We start from the raw sequence: 19,959 nt of genomic DNA on the forward strand, positions 1-19,959 counted from the left end.
AGAGAGGAGGGCAGAAGAGAAGGAGCGAGAACAAGGGAAAATCCCCTGGGAAAACAGAAAGATAGAGACCCAGGGGGACCCCCGCAGAGAGGGGCCGCCTGCGCCTCAGCGCCGAGGAAAGTTTGCCGGGCACCCCCCTCCCCGCCTCTGCCCTCCGCCGGCCCGGCACTGCCCTGCGCGCCCCCAGGCCCAGCGCGCCTCCGGGTGAGTCCCTAGGAGCGCGGCCCAATGGATCGCTCCGGGCCCGCCCCCTCGCGCGCTGATTGGCCGCCGCCGCGCTGGCCTCGCCTTATTAGCAAGTTCTCAGGAGAGCGGCGGCGGGACCCGGAGCGGGCTAGTGCTCCCGGGAACTCGGCCTGCGCAGCGGCGGTGATCCCGAGCCAGGCCCGGCGCGCCGGAGCGGGCCTGCTGGGGAGGAGCGGGAGGTGCGCGCGGGAGGGTCCGCCCGGCCAGGACCCCGGGCGCTCCTAGAGGCCGGCCGCGCTCCCAGCCCGCCCGAAGCCCATGCCCGGAGGCTGGCCCGTGCTGCGGCAGGAGGGGGGCCCGGCTCTGCATGGCCCCGAGTGCTGACATGACTTCTTTGCCACTCGGTGTCAAAGTGGAGGACTCCGCCTTCGGCAAGCCGGCGGGGGGAGGCTCGGGCCAGGCCCCCGGCGCCGCCGCGGCCACGGCGGCCGCCATGGGCGCGGACGAGGAGGGAGCCAAGCCCAAAGTGTCCCCTTCGCTCCTGCCTTTCAGCGTGGAGGCGCTCATGGCCGACCACAGGAAGCCAGGGGCCAAGGAGAGCTCCCTAGCGGCCTCCGAGAGCGCGCAGGCGGCGGGTGGCTTGGCTCAGCCCTTGGGCGTCCCGCCCGGGTCGCTGGGCGCCCCGGACGCTCCTTCTTCGCCGCGGCCGCTCGGCCATTTCTCGGTGGGAGGACTCCTTAAGCTGCCAGAAGATGCGCTCGTCAAAGCCGAGAGCCCCGAGAAGCCCGAGAGGACTCCGTGGATGCAGAGTCCCCGATTCTCCCCGCCGCCAGCCAGTAAGTAGCCAGAACCCAGGCGCCGAGGGAGGGGCCGGACGGGGTGCGGGCCTGCGGCATCTGCGTACCTGGAGCTGGTGTTAAGGAGCCGTGGGTTGCAAGGCCGGGTTTTGCGCCTCCCTCCACTCCCACCCAGGAAGAAGGTTCCAGACCTCCTCGCCTTGGCCAGAGAAGCTGCGGGTGGGAGTTAACGGACGGGACACCGATGTCTGGGCACCCTGTCCTCCTGTCCCCACCAAACGACCCCAGAGTCCATGATCCCTCATCTGGTTCCAAACTCTGTTTCCTCGCCGTCACCCCAGCAGATGAATGTGTGTGGTGCGGACATCTTCCCTGCACACGGAGTTTCACTTTCTGCCAGTAGGACCTGGTGTCCCCTAGCCCCTCATCCTTTGCAAATATCTCTTTGCCTAGAGGTTCCGAAGCTCCAACAGAATTCCACCTCCCCCCGCCCTTCGAGTTTGAGGCAGATAGTTAGTGCTTTGGGTAGATGGATGATTCAGGGGTGGGGACCTTCAGGTTTCAGTGGAGGGGGCGGGGCACCAAGTCAGTTAGGGGAAGGCGCCCCCGCTAATCCTGTCGGAACCACGAACTGAGCCGTTAAAGCGGACTCCAGGTGCCCACGGCGAGTTCGGGCTGTGGTTCCAATGCCTCACGGCCCCCTGGCTGCTCTACTCAGAGAACACGCCTGGAGATATTTCAGGAGCACGGGAAATTCCCAAGTTTTCCTCGTTTCCTCCGATTATTTTGCTCGGCATAATAGCAGCCAGAAATCAATGGCGTGTTGCTGAGGAATGATTTTTATCTGCGGATTAAACGTCTTTGAAAGGCCAGTCCCTCCCTGAGCCTAATGGTCGGAGAAGGTGGCCCTGCGCTGGGTTGTTGCCGCCGAAGGGAGTGACGTTTCTCTCGGCGCCTGCCCCTCGGGCGGCCAGGCGGAAAGCGAGTTGGGGGCCAAGCGCTTCCCGGACTCCCGGTGGCCTCTGGCGGGGAAGAAGCGGGGTGTTAACACGAGATTTCGTTTGACTCACATCCTGGTGATCTGAGAGTCCAAAGGATCGGGTTTTCTTTGTTGGTTGTTGCTGATTTTTAAAAGAGTGTGAAAAATGCGGACTTAAGCAAAACCCGTGTGGTGTAACATCCTCAGTTTGAATTCACTTTCTGCCAGGAAAACTACTGCATAGGGAAAGTGTCCTTTCCAACGCTTAGGGCCTTAGGCCCCAAGACCCCAAAGTCAAAGTGATCCCAGCCCTCTTGGGAATATTTTGTTCCACGTTTCATCCGGGGACAGTGCCCAGCGGACCCCGTTGCACTGGTCCTGTGCTCTGCTTCCTCACTGCCCACCCTTGAGGTTTATTTTGAAGGCAAAAGAAAAAGACAGCTGGGCATGTTGGTGTCTGCTGACTTTGCCACAGTTCGAGGGGAGAGGCGATCTCAACCCCCGCCCCCACCAACATACACACACACACACACACACACACACACACACACACGTTTGAGTGGGGCCAGAGGGCCCTGGCGCCAGGGGTGAATGCAATCCAACAGAAGAGTGAAACAATCCAAAGAAAAAAGCCCTTTAGAATAAAGCAGCCCCAGGTCCTCGACTCCCGATGACACTTTCTAATTTCTAGAAGAGGTGGCCACAGCCCACCCGCCAAGAAGGTCTGCACTGCTCCATCTCTAGTCTGCGGGAACTACCCCTACCATCACATAGGAGCCCAGCGTTCCAGGGGAAAGTATAGAATTTGATCTAGATTCTATGCCACAGAACGGCCTAGCCCCGCACTGAAGCATTCCGTGTGTACTGATATATGTTTGGCCAACGCGTGAAACTTAATGTGGCCTTGGGCAGGGTGCAGGGCCTCTTTCTGCATGTTTCATCACCTGTGTTAGCATCCACCTTTCCTCTGCGTGGCGGTGGGAGGAGGCCCGCCTTGAAGGCCTTCCGAAGTCGCAGGGCAGCTTTACAAAGGCGCTTCTACCTCTTCCCAGCTGCTTGGGCCTTAGACGTGGACAACGGGCCTTCAACATGGGTATTTTTCTCCTGGAATCTTCGTTTCTTCATTTGCAAAAAGTAGGAACGTCTTCCCTGTGGGGTTGCAGTGGGAATTGGAGAAAGTATCTTTCATGTGCCTTGCACAGTGCGGGGCACGGAGGCACTCTGCAACAATCCACATCTGCTATTATTTGACTGTTATTACTACTTCTTGCGCTGATTATCCTCCTGCACCTCTCTCTTAATCCCTTGCTTTTTTTTTTCTCTCGGCCCCAGGGCGGCTGAGCCCCCCAGCCTGCACTCTGCGCAAACACAAGACGAACCGTAAGCCACGGACGCCCTTTACCACCGCGCAGCTGCTGGCCCTGGAGCGCAAGTTCCGGCAGAAGCAGTACCTGTCCATCGCCGAGCGCGCGGAGTTCTCCAGCTCGCTCAGCCTCACCGAGACGCAGGTGAAGATCTGGTTCCAGAACCGCCGCGCCAAGGCAAAGAGACTACAAGAGGCGGAGCTGGAGAAGCTGAAGATGGCCGCCAAGCCCATGCTGCCACCGGCTGCCTTCGGCCTCTCCTTCCCTCTCGGCGGCCCCGCAGCTGTAGCTGCCGCAGCGGGTGCCTCCCTCTACGGCGCCTCTGGCCCCTTCCAGCGCGCCGCGCTGCCCGTGGCGCCCGTGGGACTCTACACGGCCCATGTGGGCTACAGCATGTACCACCTGACATAGGGGGTCCCACGATCGCCCACCTGTGGGACCAGCCGATTCCTCCAGCCCTGGTGCTGTACCCGACGTGCTCCCCTGCTTGGCACGGCCTGGCACCTCCCCTTTAACCCCCACACTGCTCCAGTTTCACCTCTTTGCTCCCTGAGTTCACTCTCTGAAGTCTGATCCCTGCCAAAAAGTGGCTGGAAGGGTCCCTTAGCACTCTTCTAGAATTTAGACCTACACTCTTGGGTTAAGGATGGGGAAACTGAGGGCAGAGAGGTTAAGAAATTTATCCAAGGTCCCCAGCAGAATTGGTGGTTGAACAGAACTAGAGGCCATGCCTCCAGCATAGCTGTTCCCTGTCCTGACACCAAGCAGGAAAAGCACAGAGAAATTGGTGTCTGGTGATTTTGGAAATAAGAACAATCTACAAAAAAAAAAAAAAAAGGAGCAAGCCAGGGAGATGAATCCTAGCTTCTTCCATTGGAAAACTTAAGAGAAGTTCAACAACAAAACATTTGCTCTGGGGGGCAGGGAATATACAGACGATTGCAAAGGTAGGTTGAAGGGACGGCTCTCTTACCAGTACCAGAAACACAATTGTAAAATTAAAAAAAAAAAATCTCTTTCTATTTAACAGTACATTTGTGTGGCTCTCAAACATCCCTTTGGAAGGGATTGTGTGTACTATGTAATATACTGTATATTTGAAATTTTATTATCATTTATATTATAGCTATATTTGTTAAATAAATTAATTTTAAGCTACAAAAATTATCTTTACTGATTTAGTCTTTTATTTTAATTTTGCTTCTTGCCATGTCTTTATGTGTACAGTTGCTTTTCGGTTTGATAGTTTTATGCCAGCAACTTTGAAAGGTGACAACTGGGTATGCAGGGACAGAGGGGGGTGTCTTTTTGAACACACAGGACAGATCTGCGTTAGCAAAGTCAAGTGCAGAATTGAAGCAATTACCTGGGATAATTAGGCTCAATTTTCCAATTCACTTTAAGCTGAAATCGACACTCGCTGGGGCAACTCATAACCAACCCTTGCTTTCTTTCTCTCCGTTTAACCTGTCTGTGAAAACAAAGCAAATCGCCCAAATGGTTTGATGATGGTAGACAGCTAATCCAGACAATTCCCACCTCTGCAAATCTGTTTTTCCCACGAGAGGCCAGGTGGGGTGGGGGGGGGGAGCCATTGCTTTGCCTGTCTAAATTACCCCCAGTGTAGACGCGGTTTGTGGAACTAATTTTGAGCTGCCAGAATATAAGCGCCTTCTCACCCCCTATTCTGGCCGCTAAAAGCACAACACAACATAACCAACTTTACAGAAAATCCAGGACCACCTTGCACTCTGGCCTGGAAAGTCCCCTACAGGAGCCCTGTTTCCAAACGCTCACAAACTCGGTTTTTCTTTTACATAGTGGGTTAAGATCAGTCTTCTAGGAGAGTATATTTGCAAACGCGCCAAGTTTAGCTTTCCGGGAAATTCTGCAAGGACCCTGAATGCAGAAAATGACCCCCTGGTAAATAAAGCCTATTAAGCTCCAGGCACCACTCTGTTCTCTTTCAAGTTCCTGCCGCGGCAGACCGGCGCACCCCTCTCCTGCCCCAGCCTCAGTCCCATGGTGGCCCCCGCCTCCAAACTCCATGCAGGACAGCCTGACGGTCTGCAATAAGCCACTAAGAGGGGAAGCCAGGGGCCTAAAGATGGTTCGAAACCTAGGTACCAGGCGTTGGACTTGGGAAGAGGGGGAACAGCTCCACAGATAGAGACCTTAAAAACAGAGTCCCAAGCGCAGCACGTGCGGTTTCTAGACCCGGGACCCTGAGGTCGGCCTAGGAATTTCCAGCGAACCCAGGGTTGCTGGAACGCGCCGTGGGCAGGTTCTGTGCGGGCGCCGGGCACATTCCAGGCATCCTGGGCCTCGGATCGTCCAGCCTCTGCAGCTCGGGCAAAAGTTCTGTCATCTCTGGCCGGGGCTGGAGTATGAACTTGTCACAACCCCGCTCCTTAAGAAAGAAAAGCTTGCTGTGGAGATCAGTTTCCGCTCTTGGGGAGCCCCAGAGCTGTTGCCTTTGCCCTGGGAGCTTCTACAAAACCACCAGAGCTCGGGTCTGGGCCTTTTCGTCCCCAAAAGGGGAGCTATGCCTAACAAGATCTCAGACTCCCACGTCCACGCAGCTCTCTAAAGGTGCTTGAGGGCTGAAGTGCTTCGCCGCGTTTGTTTCTTTTCTCTTTTCTCTATAAATTAAGCAATCCTCGAATGACGGCGCACAGGACACCCGGCTCCGGCAAATCTGGGTTCCTTTCTGGAACACCCTAGAGACTTCCTCGTCGTGGGGTTAGCATTGAACTTGAAGTCAGAAGAGCCAGTGTGGTTCAGTGTGGCTCAAGCCCGCCACTTACTATGAAAAATCACACCATCTCTCTGCACATCCGTTTTCTCGTCCGTGAAATGAGCCTTGGACTCTCCCCTCTACACTTCAGTATTTGGGGGAAGTGTCGACAAGCCCCCGCGCGGGAGGGGGCACCCAGGAAATGCCGGGTACATCTGAGTTTTCTTGGGTACTGCGTGTCCGCAGCACTGAAGTTTGTTTCCTCCCGTCCCTGATAGAGAAATGGCCGGGCAGGATCGGGTGTCTCCCCCGGCCCCGGCTCCAGGGCCTCCTGGCTCCTTGGAGTTTGGCAATTTAGGGTAGAGGCAAATTTAGAGCAACATAATTGCGGTAATGAGCAACGGCTCGCGCTCTGCAGACGCGTCGCGGCTCCAGCGAGGCGGTAGCTGCAGGCGAGGCGGGCACGCCTCCCCGCCCCCTCCCTGCGCCGCAGCCCGGGTGCGAGGCCCGGGCAGCCCTGGGACCCCGGCCGGCGCGCGCCTCCGCCTCTGGCTGCCGGCCCCGGATGGGGGCTTCCTTCCACTTCAGGGCCTCCTAATCTCCCCATTTTTGTTTCTGTTCGTCTAGCCTGTTGTTTGCCCCCTTTTGTTTCCGCATTCCCTCTCTCAACAGAGTGTGCACACAGAAGGTGCTCAATAATTGTTTGCTAGATCGGAGCTGCGCGCTGGTGTGAGAAAAAAACCCAGAGTCACAGACAGCGGGGTCCGGCGGGAATTCGCGGCTGCGCTCTGGACACTGCTTCTCATCCACCCCAGTCCTTCGAACTCCGTTCCCTGGTCTATCAAGCGAGGGCGAAGTGGCAGGGAGATTCCTGGGCCTGTTCCTTTGCGGACCAATTTCCTTCTTTGGCCAGAAACATTGGATCTACCAGGCGGAGTGGCCATCTTCTGCGCTGGGAGGCAGTGATGGAGCAGTCTGCGCTTAGAGCCTCCTGTGTGCCGTGTGCCGGGAGTTCCCGCTCACGCTGACTCCCAGCAAGCCTAGGAGATTTTCACAGCGCAGAGGACTGCGGCTCAGAGAGGGGTCGCGGTTTTTCCAAGGTTACACAGTTAAAAGACGTTGCAGCAATTCCAACCCGGATTCCACTGGAGGATTTCCCTCTGGTTGACGGTCACCTGGTGCCTGAGTAGCTCTCCCCGAAGTGTGAGTCTCGCTGGTAAACGGAGAGCAGAATCCGGGCCCTAGTTCTGAATTTAACTCCTTGCGCCCTAACCACGTACAGTCGCTGTCCCTTGAGGAATGAGAGGGGTGTCTCACTGGCCATGCACGCTGTGAAAGCGTTTTGGTTTTGTTGGGGAGGAGACGGAAGCTTCATTTTGCAAATTCAGCTTCTGGCCACGCAGCCAGGATCAAAGTGGTCCGTGGCGTGGAAGCGGGGCAGAAATGAGGTTATCTGGCGGAGAGGGACCTAGGGCGCTTCCAGTTTTGAGCATAGGCCCGCGGGGCCCAGGCGGTTGGGGGCCAGGAGGCTGGGGTGGGGCTGGAGACCATGTGCTAAGAGCGCCTTGTTTTAGGGTTCCTTTCTCGGATCGCAGAACCAGGGGCTGAAGGCCCAGATTGTGCAGGAGGCCCAGCGAAGACAGTTACTGGTGAGGCAGGAGCCACGAGTGTGAATCCTACTGCTGCCCCTTCCCTAGTGACCCAAGGCCCGAGGGCGAGCCCAGCCCGATCCAGGCCTGCACCCCGCGCCCCGCCTGGAGCCCTCACGGGCACAATAGGAAACGGCGAGGAGAGGCCGCGGCAGCCTTTCAAATCGGCGGCTGGCGCCGGCCTGGCCGGGCCCCTGGGGCCGCGCGGCCTCCAAAGCTCGGTCCCGCCCTCCCAGCAGCTCGCAGTTCCCCAAGGTGGAACTGTCCCCTGCCCCGACGCCGGATGCCCTGGGAAGCCCCCGACCCCCAAGTGCCATCACCAAGTGCCCACTCTCCAGAGCACCCCCAGCCCCCGACTCCAGACTTGTGTGGAAAATTTTCCGCTCCACTCAACAGCTCCCACGCCTTCGGCACACCCCGCCCCCTTCCCAGGCCTAGTGGGGCCCTTCCTCCACCCCGCCTGCCTCCCCTACAGCGCCCTCCCGCGGCCCTCAGCCCACAGCCCGCTCTTTCAGCGCCTGCTCACTGAGCTCCAACACCGGCCGCTGGCCTTGGCTCCTTGCGTGACAAGCAGAGCCTCAAGTGCACGTCATCCACACGACATACCAGCACATGCTGAAACAGACACACATGACACAAACACATAGGTATAACCCACATGCAGACACCAACACACACCATGTACACACACAAATCAACACACATCACCCACCGCACACACCCAGCACATACACACAAGGCTGACAAATACACACACAACACATAAATCAACACGTACCAGCAACACACTCAGCTACACACAACCAACATATGCTAGACACAAAATCAACACACGCCCAACACCCACAATCAACACTCACCTCCAACACCTACAGCCCTAGCTATAGAGGCAACCGTGCACACTTAAGTCCACTCCTTAACATCTCTACAGGGGTTCTGGTGACACAGACACACATTTATTGGGGGAAAAGGGGAGGAGGACCCTAGAGACAGACAGAGATGGGAGAGAGAAATCAAGGAAAGGCATGGGAAGCTCAACCCAGCAAGTGAGATGCACAACTCAGAGCAGAAGGCAAAAGGCGGTCCAGCTCTGGCCGGGCCGCTATGCTGACACCAGAGGGTAAGCCTGGAGTCTGGCTCCACCCACGTGGGATCAATCCCTGGACACAGAACTTTCACTGGGAGGCCTGGAGAATCGCCGAGGGGAACGCTGGGAGCCCCTCCAAGAACAGCCAGTGATTTCAGCTATCCTTTCTCCTCCTGAGGCTCCTCCTCTGGGACTGCCTCTGGCCCCACCTTCTCCCACCTAGGCAGAGGGTTTCCGAATGCCTTGATCAGACCGAACACCCTGCTCATTCTTCCATGACCCCAGGCACATGGATCTGGAGTGCTCATCCCACCTCCCCTGGATAGAGAAGACGGTACTTCAAGAAGGAGTGGCAGACCACCGTTAGAACGGTGTCCAGTCGCGGGCCTGGAGTCAGATCATCTACTTATAAATCCTGGTTTTGGTACTTACTGTGTGACTTTGGGCAAGTTCCTTAACTTCACTGAGCCTCGCTTTTTCCATATAAAGTGTGGAATCGTCACAATTGCTTCTATTGTTAAAGGAATAAAATGAAACGCTTGGCACTACCAGCAACTAACTTGATTACGAGTTCTGCCCTTAGATCAATTTCAAAGGCGGGGAGGTTATGTCTGTACCTTCCTGGAAACTTCCAAAGAGTCCAGGCCGGCCGGTGACTCAGACAGGGGGGCTCAAATCTAGGTTTTTCCCCTCTGGATGTTGGAATCTGCCCCTAATGCCAGGCTTGCAGGGGCTAGCGCACCGGTGGCGTGCATAAAGATCTGCCTTTGTGTGTGGGGGGTGGGTAGTTAAAAGAGAATTCAAAGGCCCGCCCTCAATTTAGGGTCTGATTAGGGGCAAACCGAAGGGTTTCCCGACCCTTAATTCTGAGTTGGGCAGGGCAGCAGCCCTACATGGCGGCTTTTGCTGCACACTTCACAGGCGGGGAGACCTTGGTGGGATCCGAGCAGTGGCTGTGGGACCTCGGGGGTTGCTTTCTCCTCCAGCAGCTGGGTGCAAATTTTGATGACGCACGGGGCCGGCCGGACAATGCGTGCGTGCGCCCGCCTGGCGCGGCAGCCCGGAGTTTGCGGAGTTTAGGGAGCGGGAGGAGAATTCGCAAGACCCCAAAGCCTCCCCTTCGCGAGACCACTCCTAGTTTCACCCTCCCGGCGCTTTCTCTACCCGCTTCGGCGCCCTATTTGTTGCCTTTAGAAGAGCAGCCCCAAGGGCGGGCAGGACTGGGAAGCTTTGAGTCGCTGTTTCTCGGACGATGCTGCTTTTAAAAAGATATCTCCTTTTCCTCTCTTGGTGACTCCCGTGCTCCCCCTTCTCTCTCCTTCCCTCCCCCGCTGTCCCGTAGCAGCAGAGGCTTCTCCACCGGAGAAATGTCTACATCGACTAAAAGGGAATGTTTGTGGCAGACTGAGACCTTGGGTGCCCCCCCCCTTCTCGCATTTCCCGAGACTCAAGCTCCATCTCTGTTAAATGGGCACAATCATGACCCCTGGTAGGTCCTGAAAGAATGGAAGGGAAAGGGCTCTCCACGGGCTGTCCCATCACTCGCGTTCCCAGTTTGATACAGTGGTGACGTTATCACAGTTATTCCGCCTAGGGTGACCGCAGCTGATAGGTGTAAGCGCTTGCATGTGGATCAGAACCCTTGGAATCTAAGTTTTCCACGCTGATTATGCCAACGAATCCTCACTACCGGGTGAGCACGTGCCATTGTGACTGGTTTCATAGATTGAAGCACAGCGAGTTGAATGACTCAGAAAAGATCACACAGCTAGTGAGCGAGAAACAGCTTCCAACCCAGACAGCCTTTGCTGGGTGCCACCATCTGGCTCCCACAAATCTGTTTCCTGGTCCTCGGAATGGGATCACTTCCGGGCTGATGCCGCGGAAACTATGGGTGACTCCAAAGGCAGCGCGCTGTTAGAATTCCCGGTGACAAGGGGAGCGCCAATGAGAGCCCGGAGCAAAGAGGCACGTCGGTGCCCTGAGCTCTCTTCGCTGGCGGGTTCTTCTGCTGGCAGCGCGTTTAGAAGTCCTTACGCTCCAGTCCTACGAGGGTGCGTGTGGGCGAGGGGAGGTCAGCAGAGTGGAAGCGAAGTCCTTCCACTTGTCCTTGGAAAGTGCCAGGAAGGGTGGAACATCATTTTCGGTGCGCCACTTTGAACCCGGAATTAACACACCTTCACCTCTTTTATTCTTATGACACAGGCACGCTCATCAATCTGTTTCAAGTGAGAAAACCGAGGCACAGAAAGGGTATGTGACTTGCCAAAGGTCACACAGTGTCTAAGTCCCGGGCTGGTATTTCCCACCAACCTCTGCCGCTGCCTCTGCTATGAAAACATCCAACAGCCAAGCAGGCATCTGGGAAGCCGGCGCCCAGGGCAGACCCGGTTTCTGTACTTGGCAGAATTCCCCTTCGGCCACGGTCAGGTTTACCTCACTGTGGGTGCTGGCTACATCCCTGAACCCACATTGCACTGGGGAAAATGCCCTAAGTGTCGCCTGAAGGATGTTCCATTGTCACCAATGGGCCAACATCCTTTTTTACGGATACCATACTGAGGCTCAAAAGGGTTTCGTATTTGGCCGAGGTCTGGCAGAAAGGCTGGACAGAACCGGCATCCTCGATTTTAGTCCAGCTTTCTTAAATTATTCATTCGGCGGCGTTGAACAAGACCACCACTAACAGACAGGAATTCGGGTAGAGCTGAATGCTTCTAACGCGAAAAGTAACGAGAAGGGGGCAGGAAGCACAGTCAGTTTCTTTTTGGCGGAGCAGTCAAGGCAGGCCTCTCAGCGGAGGCTGAGACCTGAAGGGTGAGGAGGGATCGGAGTGTGAAGAAGGAATCTCCCACTGGGAGGGGAGTTCAAAAGCCCCAGGGAGAGCTGAGGTCGGCGCGGCTGGACCCGGCCTTAGGCGAATTTGGAGTAGGCTTCGCGTTTTGTGAAGCTCCGGAGGCCACTCGGAGGAGAGAGATGGGGCGGGGTAGAAGGGGCCGCGGGTCCCAGTTGGAGAGAGAGGTGTCAAAAGCCGGAACCAGGGGTGATCGCTTGATTTGTGCCTCGTCCTCTTTCCCCTCCTTTTCTGTGATTCCCCGACCCCAAATCCGAGTGGGTTCCCGAAGAAACTTCGCAGCCTTGCATGGTGAAGCATCCACGGGACCTACGCATGTTTCTCTTCCTTCCAGAGCTCACCCGGATTCCTCAAGGCCCAGCTGCGGGCCGGGAGTCCCCGAACTCTGCTTGGCCACCCTGGGGCTAGCTCAGCCTCAGTTGTGGGGCGGAGTCCATCGCGGACACCTCCTTCCCCCTCCGGGGCAACCGCAGCTCCCAACTTCTGGCTTTCCCCTCCCTCTGACACCCTCCGCGGCTCCCGCGGCGCAGCTGCGCGCCAGCTGTGCGAGCCTGCTCCGCCTGAGCTACTGGAACGCAGTCACCCTCCAGGCCCTGCCCCGCGCCCATTTCCCGGCCTGGGAAACTGAGGCCTGGAAACCTGTGAAAGGAGGGACTGCTCCGTATTGCTCGAGGAAGTGCAGAGCCAGACCCTGTGCTCAACGCTCCGCTTGCGTGGTGCCATTTAATCCGCCCAAGAGCCGGGCGACTTAGGGAGGAATATTATCCCATTGCACACAGGGGCACACTGCTGTGCAGAAGCACGAAGGTACCTGCCCAGAGTCTCAGCTAGACCCACTTCCAACCCAGGATGCCAAGCAAGCAACGCGGGGAGCAAAATGTAAGGAGAACTTTCAGGGTTGTGCAAGTGCGAGGTGCCTGGACAGAAGGGAAAAGGGACGAACTATCCAGAGAGGAAGCACCCCCGCCCCCGACGTCTTTGAGTAACCGTCTCAATTCTGCTTCCGCGGTGTCTGCTGTGCCCATTTAACGGAAGCAGAACAAGGGTCCCAGAGTCTTCTCTGTTTTTGCAACCAGCCCCTTGTCGCCGCCGCCGCCACCCGGGATTTTATTCACACTTCAATTCCTGCCCGAGGAATTTATGCCAGTGCCCAGTATGGCACCGCGAGGGAATTCGAGCGCCCATCCCACAGTGAGCGCTTACTCTGAGCCTGAGTCTGTGGAAGCTCCTTCCCCTCCCCGCCAACCAGGCACTGTCTTCCTTAACCCACACCAAGGCTTCTAAAGGAAAATATTGCGTTTGTTCTTTTTCACGGACGGGTCAACTGTGGACTCGTCCAGAGATGTCAAGCCACGTGCTCAAGGTCACCAAGCAGTTTCTGGGTGAGCCCTAAGGGGATCAGAACTCCCAACCCAGTCCCCGGCTTTCCCCGCGCCCTCGGGGACCTCAAGGGGAGCCGCGAGAGGCGGGGTCGAAGCGGGCGGGACTGGACGCAGGGAGGCGCTGGGACCAGTTTGCTCTGAGTGCTTCTGCCTGCCCCGGACTCCTCTTCGGAGAGGCGAGGCCTTTGGACAGCCGAATCCGAAGCTCCTCCCAGCGGGAAATCCAGCAGCTCCCGTCCAAGGGAAGGGCCAGCGGACCACCTGGCCCAGGAAACTCCACCGGCTTCACGGGTGGGAAGTAGGGACAGGTGCACCCCAGGAACTCGGTATACAGAACCGTACCTGTGCCACGTCCTCAATTTCCAGGAGAGCCCTGGATTCCCCGACAGCTGGGCCAGGGGAGGCAGGACAAGCAGGTAGAGACCCCTGAGAGGACTTCTTCTTGCCCCCTCTTTTTCCCCTATGGCCTCTCTTTTCCCTCATTTTATTTTAATACTATTACTGTAATTTCTTATGTTAAAAGGTGTGCTGGCCGGGCGCGGTGGCTCACGCCTGTAATCCCAGCACTTTGGGAGGCCGAGGCGGGTGGATCACGAGGTCAAGAGATCGAGACCATCCTGGTCAACATGGTGAAACCCCGTCTCTACTAAAAATACAAAAAATTAGCTGGGCATGGTGGCTCGCGCCTGTAATCCCAGCTACTCTGGAGGCTGAGGCAGGAGAATTGCCTGAACCCAGGAGGCGGAAGTTGCGATGAGCCGAGATCTCGCCATTGCACTCCAGCCTGGGTGACAAGAGCGAAACTCCGTCTCAAAAAAGAAAAAAAGATGTGCCGTGGGCAGTGGTTCCCAGAACCCTGGCTCATTCAGCCACTCCTCTCCATGCAGGGTAGGAGTGAGGTGCTGAGGCCCCTGCTGTGCTGGGACAAGGTCCCTGTCCCTCAGCAGCTCAGGATCCGAGTGGACACTGCTGGCACTAAGAAGGAATGGAAAAGTAACTCTGCCAAGCCAGACAATATATACAACAGAGCAGTGACATAGTGATTGAGGTTGGGGGGGTTCCCAAAGAGGGGACATGGGGGACATTTGAACGGGGGGATAAAGGAAGTTCAGGCCAAGGGACCAGCAATTGCAAAGTCCCCTGAGTCACTGTGGGCAGAATTGTGAGGCCATGACCACGCTTCATCCTTCAGATGACCCTGGCATGATTTGCCTCTCTGAAAGGCATCCCTGCTGTTCATCTGAATTCACAGACCTTTCTCCTCTGGCCTTCATCATCTATCTAGCAGGGGACAGGGATGGGTTCTCACTGTGCCCATTTTACAGATAAGGGAACTGAGGCTCTGTTACTTGTCCATGAGTAAGGAGGTAAGTCTGGGATGAGAAAGCAGGCCTCGGTCATTCCAGGACACCCAGCTGACTCCAGGCAAACAGGTTTAGGAGGGTGCTTAGGTCTATGCCTGCATCTTGCCAGCACCTTCATTCCAGGAGGGATAGGGCAAGTGGTTTGGATGAGCTGCAAGAAATGTTATGGAGCATGGAGGGCACAGCACATCACCCTCTTGCTGAGAGAGGACCCTGGAGGAGATCAGGAGCTGTTGGTCTCTGAAATGCATTGATCTCTGAGGGGGGGGGTGTCTTTCTTTTTCCTGTATATCATCTGCCCTTCCTAGGTGGGATTCCAAAGATGTCTAAGAGAAAGCACCTGCCACTGGGGTCCATCCACAGCCAGGTGGAACTAGCATGTACCCGGCCAGGCTCACCTGGATTGAGTGGGGTCTCTGAAGTCATTTACCTGAATGAACCCCTGACCACTGCCTGGGGAGTGGCAGGGCCCAGTCTGGTTTCATTCCCCCATGTTGGGCTGTCTTTGTGGGCATGGGGCCTGCACTCAAGGGTGCCAGGCTTGAGGTGTAGTGTGGCTGTCACTATGGTGAAGTTCTTAGTGATTTTGATCTTTGAATTTATGTTTTATAAGTGACGTGTGGTGGGACAATGGGGTGTGTTCTGGGCACTTGGACCTGCCTCCAATGCCTCCCTGGGACAGTTCTTGGCTGCCTGCTTTTCACTTCCTGGGAAGCCACGCCCTGCCCAGCCTCCAGCTGCCTGTCCCTGCTGTGACTGCCACTGCCTTCCACCTGGCAGGGGCCTGGGTGCCAGTTCAAGGAGAGTCAGGGCTCAATGTTCACATCCCCAGCGTCACCAGGTGAGGCATGGTGGGCAGTGACTGTCCTTGCCCTGTGCCAGCAGTGACATATGTTTCGTGGGCAATGTGGGTAAGGGGCCACCTTTCACCCAGCTGGTTCAGGTACTCAGCACATCCAAGCACTGAAATTGCAGTGTCCTTGGAGGTTACCCATCTGCCATGGTTTGGGGCAGTGGCCTAAGGGAAGAGGAGGTGGATGCTTGATTTAACTTCTCCACCCTGGGTCCAGTTTGTCAGCTGATAGGAAAGAGAGCCAAGAATGAGAGCCGTGGCAAGTGTCCTCACATGCCAAGTCATGGTTGGGGACCTCTAGTTGCCTGTGATGATCTGCCCTCACTTGCTAATATCCCTGAGAACACATGAGGGAGTGTGGCATTAAACAGGAAATTAACAACAGCAACAAAATCATGACAGGTCAAGAGCAAGACTGCAAAGAAAGGAAAAAGCTTTGCCTGAGAATACCTTTAGCAATGCTTTCCCCTACTTTAGAAAGAGGTCCTGTGTTTTCCTATTGCACTGGACCCTATAAATTATGTAGCTGAACCTGCCCCCATGTACTGGGTGTCTTGACCTGGTCAGCAGGCCTGAGCTACAAGAGGTCTGGGTACAGGCAAGAGCAGCCTAGCAGCCAATAAACATGTCTTCATAAAATAGGACGCCCCCCTTCCATGGGACCCTAGCTTTACAAGGAGACACTCTTGGCAGCACGCCAGCAGGAACTGCCGCCCGGTCAGGGCTGACATATCTGCAGAAGGGACTCCGGAAGTCCCAGGCTCTGAATCAGAGAGCTGGCAGCGTGTGAAGACAGCCATGGGGACACGTCCTGAGGGGCCACTGGAGGGCATTGAGGTTGAGAGGAATTGGTGAAAATCCCAGCATCACACAGGGAGGTGGAGCAGAGCCAGATAGGGCACTCATGTGGTCTGGTCCCATTTCAGCCTCTTGCTTCACAAATGTACCCAGAGAAGGGAACCCACCTCCACCCCTCGCCAGTTCCTTCTGAAGTCATTGAGGGAGGAAATCATCTTCTAGCTGGGAGGGATTTGCAAATCCCCCAACTTGAAGCGTTCAAGCACCTCTTTATTTGCACCTTTTCCAAGATCACATGGGGTCCCTCTGTAGCTCCGGCGTTACCTCTTTCACTACTGGCATTCACCATCCCCAGATGTCATCTATTTGTTTCCTGTCTCTTTTTGTCCCATGGAATGTGCAGGGGCTTTGTCAGTTTCCCTCAATGCTATGACCCTGTGAGTCCTTAGGGCTGATACCTGGTGGGCAGCCCAGCAATGTTTGTTGAATGAATAAATGAAACCAATCTCTGCTCTCATGCTTCCCTGTACATGTCCAGGTATGGAGCACTCACCCCCGTGGTAAACCGTTAATTTGTCCAACTATCCACCTATTCACTTAGCATTTGTCTTACCCATAATGAGCGCCAGCTACTTATTGAGCACCGACTGTGTACCAGGATCTGGGTTAGTGCTAGGGACACACTGACGAAGAGGGACAAAAGCAAGATCTATGCCCTAATGGAGCCTAGAGTCGAGGGGAGACGGATATTAACTAAAGATTAAAAAAACACATGAAATAGTCATCTTTGTAAGTGACACTCTGCTGAGAGGGAACTCAACATGTATTATACTATTTAATAATCACCTTGGATGTGAGGTCACTGCAGCACATGGAGGCATTCTTATCCCTGTTTTATGAGAAGGAACGCCAAGGTCAGAGAAGAGGAAACTGAACTTCAGAGAAGTCAGGTCACACAGAAGTACCTGAGCTGCAGAAACTCTTTTTTTTTATTACAAATTTTTATTTTACTTTACGTTCCAGGATGCACGTGCAGAATGCGGAAGTTTGTTGACTGCACAAATGTGTGCCCTGGTGGTTTGCTGCACTTATCAACCGTCACCCAGGTTTTAAGTCCCACATGCATGAGTTATTTGTCCTGACGTTCTCCCTCCCCTCGCCGCCCCGTCCCCCACTGCCCACAGAAGCTTTTTGCTGACTTATTTTATTTCATTTTTTGAGATGGAGTCTCACTGTCACCCAGGCTGGAATGCCATCTCAGCTCACTACAATCTCTGCCTCCCAAGTTCAAGTGATCCTCTTGCCTCAGCCTCCCAAGCAGCTGGGATTACAGGCACCCACCACCATGCCCAGCTAATTTTTTGTATTTTTAGTAGAAATGGGGTTTCTCCATGTTGGCCAGGCTGGTCTCAAAGTCCTGACCTCAAGTCATCTGCCTGCCTCAGCTTCCCAAACTGCTGGGTTTATAGGGATGAGCCATTGCACCTGGCTGATAACTCATTTTATAGATGAGTCATCTATAAAAAAATGGAGGCTCAGAAAGGTTAGATACATTTCCTGAGGTCACACAGCTATTAAATGTAACAGTCAGACAGTTCAGCCCTAGTCTGACCCTTATCTGGCTGACTTTGAGGCCTGGCTCTACTCTCCCTTGCCCTCCTAAGTCTTTGACACCCTCTGCTGTCCCTTGCCTTGGCCCACAAGTCCCTACGGGATGTAGCTCCCCTGCCTCCTGTGATGTCAGTGGCTGATTCTGGCTGTCTCTCCGGCACAGCGCACACACCCTTGCCACAGGCCTTTGCGCTTGCTGTTCCCTCTTCCTGGAATGCTGTGCCCTGGTTATTTGTGTGCTTCTCTCTCTCCCTTTCTCCCCTGCAGCTCAGGTACCCGCTGGATGGCTCAGAGAAGGCTTTCCTGCCCCCTTGCCTAAAATCGTGCTGTTGTGAGTCGTCATGGTTCCTCTTCACCTTGCTTTGCTTTTCTCCATTTAATTCACTGCGTGGCAGCAGAGGTCACGCTTACATGTTTGTTTACTCTTTGTCTCTCCCTCAGCAGGCTCTGGGCCCCATGGGGGCAGTGGCTTCATCTGTGTAGTTCCCTGATCTCCCCAGCACCCAGCACACAGTAGGACTTTGATATTTGTTAAGTGAATGAATGATTTCTTTTTTCTTTTTTTTTTTTTGACACCAGAGTCTTGCTCTGACTGCCAGGCTAGAGTGCAGAGCTGAATCCTGGCTCACTGCAACCTCCGCCTCCTGGATTGGGTTCAAGCAATTCTCTGCCTCAGCTTCCCAAGTAGCTGGAATTACAAGCGCATGACACCAGGCCCAGCTAATTTTTTTTATTATTATTTTTTAGTAGAGATGAGGTTTCACCATGTTGTCCAGGCTGGTCTCGAACTCCTGACCTACCTCAAGTAGGTCTGCCTGCCTTGGCCTCCCAAAGTGCTGAGATTACAAGCGTGAGCCACTGCACCTGGCCTTATTGAAGGATTTCTGTCCTTGTTCTGCACAAAAGGAGCCTGAGGCTTGGCAGAGCCACAGGATGGCAAACTGGCCCCTGCTGAGCTCTGAGCCCAGCTCTGGGGCCTGTCCTTCCGGCCACCCATGCTCAGGCAAGGCCCCACAGAACTCAGGGAGGCCCAGGAGTCGTGGAGGTGGGTGCTGAGAAGTCAGCAGCCTTGCCCATGACAGCTGGCCATGGCAGTCAAGTCCCTGGAACTTGGATTTGGGGGAAAATGATAAGGGTGAAAAAGTTGGCCCTCATTTCCATGTAGGCCTGCCAGCTCCACTCATATCTTGCTACTTACCTGTCCTGACCATGTGCAGGACACTTCAAGATTCCAAGAGATGGACAGGCTCAGGATGATGGAGCTTCCGGGGCTGGGGCTGAAGGGAAGTGCCAATCTCTGAGGACTTCCAGAAGCCAGAATGTTTATTTTCTAGTTCAATTCCCACAATGATTCAAGAAGCTGGAATCTTAATACCACCTCCCCTTGGCTCCAAGACGGTGTGTGAGGACCCACAGTTCCCCTTCTTTTCTTTCCATTTGGGAACGTTCTCTCAATTTTCCTAAAGGCCTACATTTTACAGTGTGAGAGGAAGTATAAACATAGGAACTGGCTGAGTCTGGGGGCTCAGGAGCCTGGAAGCTTGGGTTCAAATCCTGGCCCCTCACTCCCTAGCTCTGTGACCTTGGGTGGGTTTCTGAACCGCTCTAACTGATCATAATCAATTTTTTTTTTATCTGGATGACATAGGCTGTAATAACTCCCACCTCATAGGATTGTTCTGAGGATAAATGAGTTGATGCATGTGATGTGATTAGGACAGTGCCAGAGACTTAGTGAGGCCGCGACAAACTGTCTCTCGGTGGGATTCAGAAGCCGGAAGCCCCCAGGGCTCTTTCCTGTCCTCCCACCCCACATCAGAACCTGCTAGGTACTTAGCAAACACATCACTCTCCCTTTTCCCCATCCACACGTACAGAAAAGTACTCGGACACTAAATACTTAAATGAGTTTTACCACAATTATGTCTAAGTTGAATTTCATCCACCCACCACATCAGCCAGGGTGGGAGCAAAAAAGAGGAGGCAGGGGAACACTGGGAGAAAAGACATGTGGATAGTACCCCCACCTGCTCTCTTACCTTGCAGACCTTGCCACAAACCAGTGAACTTGATGAGGCAGGGATGTGATTCCTTTTAGCCTGAGGAGAAAGCCACAGCCCAGACAAGCGGAAGGATTCGCCCAAGATTGCACCGTGGGGATAGGCCAGAATTGGAATCAGACTTTTGGATTCCTGGGCCAGCGCTATATTCTGATCACATTTGCACATTGCACTTCTTTTCCTCCGATCCACCATCTGCATCATAATGAACTGATCACAGCTCAGATGAGCTGGAGCC

General features: G+C 55.0%; 1 protein-coding gene across 1 annotated transcript; it reads left to right on the plus strand.

Annotated features, from left to right (window-relative positions):
* The first annotated feature begins 319 nt into the window (after positions 1-319).
* MSX1 (msh homeobox 1) lies at positions 320-4,490 on the plus strand. The gene is made up of 2 exons (XM_035294079.3): positions 320-1,022; positions 3,295-4,490. Exons 1-2 carry the CDS (start codon positions 554-556, stop codon positions 3,735-3,737), a joined length of 912 nt encoding a protein of 303 aa, XP_035149970.1. The 5' UTR covers positions 320-553; the 3' UTR covers positions 3,738-4,490.
* The last annotated feature ends 15,469 nt before the right edge of the window (positions 4,491-19,959 follow it).

This window comes from Callithrix jacchus, chromosome 3 (assembly GCF_049354715.1).
Source record: "Callithrix jacchus isolate 240 chromosome 3, calJac240_pri, whole genome shotgun sequence".
Lineage (NCBI taxonomy): Eukaryota > Metazoa > Chordata > Mammalia > Primates > Cebidae > Callithrix > Callithrix jacchus.